This window comes from Cannabis sativa, chromosome 7 (assembly GCF_029168945.1).
Source record: "Cannabis sativa cultivar Pink pepper isolate KNU-18-1 chromosome 7, ASM2916894v1, whole genome shotgun sequence".
NCBI classification, from domain to species: domain Eukaryota; kingdom Viridiplantae; phylum Streptophyta; class Magnoliopsida; order Rosales; family Cannabaceae; genus Cannabis; species Cannabis sativa.
In genome coordinates this window covers 40,372,350-40,380,333 of record NC_083607.1, presented here as the reverse complement: position 1 = coordinate 40,380,333, position 7,984 = coordinate 40,372,350, and the positions used below count along the sequence as shown (strand labels likewise).

General features: G+C 31.1%; 1 protein-coding gene across 1 annotated transcript; it reads left to right on the top strand.

The window, feature by feature from the left end:
• The first annotated feature begins 3,470 nt into the window (after positions 1–3,470).
• On the top strand, positions 3,471–5,352 carry LOC115696215 (endochitinase EP3). The gene is made up of 2 exons (XM_030623119.2): positions 3,471–4,285; positions 4,679–5,352. The coding sequence occupies exons 1-2, from the start codon at positions 3,859–3,861 to the stop codon at positions 5,083–5,085; spliced, it is 834 nt and encodes a 277-aa protein (XP_030478979.1). The 5' UTR covers positions 3,471–3,858; the 3' UTR covers positions 5,086–5,352.
• The last annotated feature ends 2,632 nt before the right edge of the window (positions 5,353–7,984 follow it).

Here is a 7,984-nt window from a genome sequence, read left to right as displayed (position 1 = left end):
GGATAAGAGATTTTATGTAAAAATCATTCATGGGTGAGCATGGTGGTGTATATTATGTGATTTACTATTTTATATGATAGTAATATATATATATGATATATATATGTGACATATATGTGATCATGTGATTATATCATATTAATATATATAGTAGTATATAATATGATATTTGAATTTTATATCATGTTATTATATGTATATATGTGAGATATATAATATATAATATGTATGTATGAGTAATATATATTACATATATGTAGAGCATGTGATATAATATATATTAGTGAGATTAAATATGTAGAAATAATTACTTCTATGTATTTATGTGAGACATGCATATATAATATATGTATATATGTGTATATAATATATATCATGCATGTATATTAAAGTGTATATATATATGTTATATATGTGTGAGGTATGTAACATATATAGTTGTGTAATTAATGTATATATTATGTGTATATGATATATATATGTATATTATAGTATATATGTTATATATATATGAGATATGTAACATATATATTGTGAATTTAATATTGATATTATGTGTATGGTTACATATTTGATGTTGATTAGTAACATACATATTATATTAGTTGGCATAGAATTATTATTTGAGAGTTATAATTCATGCATGAGAATTATATATATTAATTTTGTATATTAATATACAAATTATATAATATATATGATAATAATATTAATAGTAGTATAATAGTGTTTATTACTATTGATGTGGAGATTATTATCATATATATTGTGAATAAAGAGAATTTGAATTTTGTTTTTTTCAATAGTGATTTAAAGAAAAAAAAAATAAAATTGTAACTTGTGAGAAGTTACATTCTTTGAGAATTTAAAGTGATAATTATCTCACTTTATGAGATAAAAAAGTGAACTATAAGAGTTACACTTAAGAGAATTGTCTTGTCATAGCAAGAACAAATGGATTAAAAGTGAATCCAAACTTGTGAAATGAGCCATAAATTGGAAGAGCAATTTTGGACTCAAAAGTAAATGAATCAATGTGGATTCAAAAATAGTGAAAAGATAACAAAATTGGAGAAGCAATTTTGAATATTAAATGATCAAAGTTGTGAACAAAATTGATGAGAATTTTGTTAACTTTGGTATAATTTTGGGCTAATCTCAATAAGGAGATAACCTTAAAATTATGAGTAAAAATAATCACATTATTTTATGAGTAGTAATGTGAGTTTGATATTTTAGTTTTGTTGAGAAAACTAAAAATGTCAAATGGTATTTTTAAAGTGGCCTTAAAGAGTCATTTGAAGAGAAAAATACACAAAAGTGATATTTTATATACACTTTATGGTAAAAATGTGGGGGTGAGCCACAAATTTAATCAAAATGTGTTGAGACATTATTGATTAATTTATTTGATTTTGAATTCAAATTCTAAATCAAGTTTGGCTATGTGCATAAGTGAAAATATTGACATATTTAGTGTCAAAGTTTTGGTAAAAATAATTTCAAGAAGGAAATTTTTTTTTAAAAAAAAAAAAAAATTATAGAGACAAAGTAGTCTTCTATATTTTAAAATCAAGATATTGTCTTGATAATGAAATATGAAAATGTGGGGGTGCATACTCCAATATGAGAAAGTTTAGACATACTTGGTGTCTAAAATTAAAATATGAGAATTTAGACATATTTGGTGTCTAAATTAGTGTATTTTTGGTATGCTTGGTATCAAAATTATTGAGAATTTGAGTTGAGTGAAAATTAATCTTTTATGATTAAATTTTCAAAGCTTAAGTACTTAAGGAGAAAAGTGGTCACAAAGTGAACACTATATTTTGGCATGCATGATTCACATGGAATCAATAGTGAGAGGTTATAACAAATCGCTTAATCTCCGTACAAGATTAAAGCAAGAATTTTCGAGGGATGGGACCTAAACTCCCTTAGTGTTTTGCTCATTGATGGTAACCTATCTTAACACTAGTAAACATCTAGTCTTAAGTTCAATAGGTAATAACAAGTCAATAAAGTGAATATGGTACTCAATTGTCCCATCTATGGATGAGTACATGTTGTGGAAATTGAGGGTTAAAACCAAAAGGTTTTTTAATGGAGCTTAAGCTTAAGAAGTGTCTAAAGAGTGGTGAGACACTAAAACTCCACCTATATGGACTAGAGGTGGTGCCGCCTCTTATGAGAATTGGGAGTATTCTCTAGAGAGTCTATGAATTGGAATTTTGCACATGGCCATTAACGGTGCAAGAGCGAGACACGCTGTCTCAAGTGAGCATTAGCGAGGGTGTGTGTGTTATCACCGGTTTGTACTAAAGAAATAGTGGTTCAATGCTACGGCAACCAAAATTTCATCAAACTTTGTGGTAACTACACTAAGGTAAAATTCAAGTCGAAAGACATTTTACCTAATGCACCTAAGCAAGACTTCTTTGAAAGTGTGTATTTATTCAATCAAAGTGGGGGAATGTTATATTTTGATATAATATTTTGATTGATTAAATAAATGTTACAAGTGTGTTACACATTTTAATCTAGTGGGGGATTGTTATATTATTTTATAATATAATAAGTGTAGATTAAAATGTAGTAATATATATTATTATGTGAATAATATGTATTAGGTATTTGGTAAATAAATTGTGTAACATATAATTTATTTAACCTAAAATTGTAACCTACACTTTATAACATGGAGAAGAGTTACAAAGTTAATTGCTTTTGTAACTTCTTTTGGTTGATCATAATATTGTGTAATAAAAGAGATGTTACACAATTTGATGATAGGATTCAAATGGTTTGAAATATAGTTGTTACAAACTATATTAATGCTCATTATATGAGAGAAATGAGATGGTGAGTTTGAATTCTAAGTGTGATCACCTAAACACTATATAAAGGAGTCTAATGTGCTCATTTGTAAGAAAAAGAAGTTTTCTATCAAGAAAGCACTTTGCTAGAAAACCCTAAAAGGCTTGATAATTCCCAAAGCTATTTCCATGAGAGTTCCCTTAGTGCTTAGAGATAGGGGGAAATAAGCTTTTGGACAAAGGTGTAATACCTTGTTCAAGTCATGGTGATCCCTACTAATCTACACTCAAGGTTGTGAGTGAGTGTTTATATATATATATATATTATTCTCTTATTATATATATACATATTTTATATTGCATGTGTTCTTATCTTCTTCTACATTTATTATATATAATATATATAATGTATATATATTGTATATTATGTTGTTGTAACATTTATTTAATCTCTTTGTTGGTCCTTGTATTGTATTACAATAGAGTTGTAATATTTTGATTTTCTTCCATTGTAATAATATCTCTAACAAATACATGGGTGCATATATTTGGTATAGGCGGCAGAATTTTCTAATATAATATCTAAAATTATTATAGTAACGGACCAGCATTTATCAAAACCAAAATCTTTGAGATACATCTTCATATTGGTGAGAATCTAGTTCTCAGCAACATACACATTCTAATAAAAACCAAATATTTTGAGCTGCATCAATCTTTCGTTTTTTTTTTTTTAAGAAAGTTGTATCAATCAATCTCTTGATCTAACATGTTTTACTACATTAAACAGAAAAAAAAAAGAAAGAAAAAAGAGAAGAGAATCAGCACTGATACATATAGTCTGTTAGCGTAAGTAGTCAAAAATAAAAGTCCAATGCCGTACACAACACGATTTCTTACACCTCTGCTTACACAACACATCATTATAAATACCTCCTACACTCCCAAACCTTGGTATATCTCACCATACACACACTTCCTTTCCTATACTAATACATTAACCACACACACCCCTTGACACCCAATTCTCTACCCCGAAATCATGGCTTCTTCTAATGTAGCCAAAACACTAGTAAGCCTCATTCTGATTGGAACTATTGTAGCCAGAGGAGCCCTGGCTCAAAACTGTGGCTGTAGCCCTGACCTTTGCTGCAGCAAATTTGGATTCTGTGGTTCTGGGGATGCTTACTGCGGGGAAGGCTGCCAATCTGGACCATGTAATAATGGTTCTCCCAGTAATCCAAATCCAACTCCAAACAATGGTGGTTCTGTATCTTCTGTTGTCACACCTGATTTTTTCAATGGGATAATCAACAAGGCCACTGGGGACTGTCCCGGCAAGAGCTTCTACAACCGAGACGCTTTTATCAATGCTGCAAACTCCTTTCCCCAATTTGGGTCTGGTTCTGCTGATCAATCTAAACGTGAGATCGCAGCTTTCTTTGCCCACATCACTCACGAAACTGGATGTAAGATACTACCTATCTCTTCTCTCACACTTTTTCTTTATAGATTCTATATGCCCATAACTTACGACTACTTGGCATACTGTTATTGATTTAAATAAATTTCGACTTCCATTCAAAATAAATATTGACTGATCTCTATGTGTAATTTATATTAAAAATGTTATTAGGGTCGGCGGGTCTTCAGAAAAAAATTATTGAATGGGGACCAGGCATGGCCTAAACCCGCCTTAACCCCCAGATGCCATCTTAAATTACATTAATACTTTATGTTATAAGGTCTTCGACCCCTAAGATCATGTTTTATTGCAATGCCGTTTTTTGTTTTAATTCATTAATTATTACTTCTGTATAAAATTTAAGTGTGTCAAGTAAGTAATTTCTTTTGTACTACAGTTCTATGCCATATAGAGGAGACTGGAGGAGCAAATCAGGATTACTGCGACGAGACAAGAACAGATTATCCGTGCAACCCAAACAAGAAGTACTTCGGCCGTGGACCACTTCAGCTGACATGGAACTATAACTACGGAGCTTTTGGGAAGGCCAACAACATTGATGCCTTGAACGAACCTGAAAAATTGGCACAGGACGCCGTCGTTTCGTTCAAATCAGCATTGTGGTTCTGGATGGAGAATGTTCATTCTGTGATCGGCCAAGGATTTGGTGCCACCACAAGGAAGATCAATGGTGCTCTTGAATGCGATGGCAAGCAGCCTGACAAAGTTCAAGCTCGAATCAACTATTACAATGACTACTGCAAACAGTTTGGTGTCGCTCCTGGGGACAATCTCTCTTGCTAAGAATATGTTTTTATAACTTTTAAGTATTATTTCAAAATAATTATATATATAGATGGTGATCAGCTTTTTCTGGTGATTCCTTCTAATATAAAGATACACATATATACCGGAATAAAGAGGTGGTAGCAGCCTTGTTTGGATTAGTCGATACAATCAGTACTGTTTCTCATCAAAACGGCTTCATTATGATTATAAATTGTGAAGCCATTTTAACATTAATATATGTGTGCGACAAAAGAAATTAATAATTATATATGTATGTTCCCATATTAATTCCTTATGATTGAGGGACAAGTCAAAATAACATGATCTATAAACCAAAACCAAATATATATTTTTCTCTCAATTAAGCCAAGTTAATTTGCCGTGAAAACTTGAGTTGCCTCGTAATGGGTACTATAATGTCATTTTAGCCACAATGTAACAGGTCTTCCGCATCAATTTTCAGACAGACACGTGTCTTTCTCCATGTAGCGTATCATAAACAAGATATTATTACATGTGATGCAGGGCCGGCCCGGAAAATATATGAGCCCAAGGCCAATTAAATTTTAGGGCCCTCAAAAATATATTAAGAAAAATATCAAAAGATGAGTGTTATGAGATTTGAACCCATGATCTAGACATTATACCATCCACCTCAACCAACTAAGCTATAAATATTTGTTGTTTATAATACACTTAAATTTTACTTAAATAAAAGTCTAATAATTTTTTTTTTTATTTTGGACCCCCGAAAAGTGTGGGCCCTAGGCACGGGCCTAGCCCGCCTATGCCTAGGGCCGGCCCTGACGTGATGCTTAAAGAGTAATTTGCAGCATAAATACCTAAATTTTATGCCGAGTAACAGATAAATACCTAAGTCATATTTTTGACGCTAAAACTACCTTCTGTCACTATTGTGGAACTCCCGTAGGTACCTCTCCGTTTTTTGTCATATAATGTGCCAGATAGCGTGCCATGTCATTAAAATCAATTCCACATCACTCTCACCATTATTAATAACTTACTATATATGTCAAATAGATATACATATGGCAATATTTAATTGCCCATGTCTTTTTTTTTTTTTTGAAACAGATGGCCCATGTCATTTAAGCAACATAGTAAAATAAAATTAAACATAATAAAATAAAATTAAACCTAATTTAATAAACATACTAATATTCATTGAACTTCATAAACTATTGCCTAAACCCAGGAAATGTCGTACCCATGCCAATCCGTTAACATCATCATCATCAATCATCTTCCCCCAAAATTTTTCTCCACTCTCTTCCCCCATGCCAATCTGTTAACATCATCATCATCGATCATCTGTGAACATGGACCAACATCAAACACAAAGCAAAACTCCATCACTCATCCATTTCTATTAAAACAAAATCAGACTAACAAGAACAACAATAAGAAAACCCAGAAAAAATGAAAAAACTCTTGAAAAAAATCTGATTAATGGTGAAAAAAGAAAACTCTATAAAAAAAATTATCAAGTAAAAAATCCATAACTGGTCTTATCCGCCGAATGACGATGTTGCTCAGATCTCCGCCAAGACGGAGGTGCTCTGTCCGACTTTAAGTAGAGAGAAACAGAGAGAGGGACGCCGTGGGGAGAGAGAAAGAGCAAGGGAGATTCAGATCTAGGGATCTTCAAGAGTAGGGAGCATCGTGGTGAAGGCCGTTTTCGCCACAGGCGACCGGAGTTTCTCCATTCGGCTCTGAGTAAAGAGAAATCGAGAAAGAGAGTAAAGAAGTCGAGGGAGAACCAACATTGGGGTTCTCACAAGCTCGCGATCCTGGCGGTGTGCTCCTCGTCCGTCCAGAAGCTCCACGCTGCCTCGACCGATGGGTTCCCGTGGTCGGAGAAGAAGGTCCGTTACATTCCCCTTCTATGTCTCTATGCTGCAGTTCATACTATTATAGATTTAGGGTTTGAATTTTATTTTAAATAATATATAAAATAAAAAAGATAGTTTGATGTATTTTATATATTATTTAGTTATTATTTTTGTAATAAATTTAGTTATTAGTTTGATTTAAATTAATTGTATCAATAATATTATTCTTTTCATTTGCTAGCTTTTTTAATTGTATTAATATTTTTTTATTTAATTGATGTGTCTATTTAATAAGATTATGTGGCATCATTTTAAATGACGTGTCATGCCATCTGGTGTCCAACATGTTAGAAACGGTAAGGTACCTACGAAATTTCTAAAAGTGTAACGGAAGGTATTTTTATCGCCAAAAATACGACTTAGGTATTTATCTGCTACTTGGCATAAAATTTAGGTATTTATGCCGCAAATTACTCATGCTTAAATAATATAAGAAAATTGTATAATGTGGATATATATATATATCTCCATCTATTTTAATATTTAAAATATTTTTTTAGCTAAATATGTAAATTATAATTATTTAAAATATCTTGTAAAATTTTAAGAAATTCAAAAAAAGTTTAATATGCTGAAATTGCGTTCAAACAGTATGTTGTACGCGTAACTATTTTATTTTATGCGCGTGTAAAATAGACTGTTTAAACATTATTTTCTATATTGTAAATTATTTTGAATTTTTCAAAATTTTGTAAGATATCTTAAATAGCTATAACATATATGAATATAAAAAAAAATTAGGCTAAATTTTTTTTCTGGATGTTAAAATAAATAGAGGATGCATGAGTACATCCATTTTTAAGAAGTGCATTGTAGGATCATCCAAAAATATATATAAGATACATCTTAAGTACATTGTTTATGTTCCTACGGTGCAGATATTTTATTGTACGTTCATTATTCATCAAAGGGTAGAGAAATGTTAGGAAATATTGTTAATGTGTGGATTTCTTCAAATAGGATTATTACATGCTAAAGATAGTTTAGAACTATTTATGAAA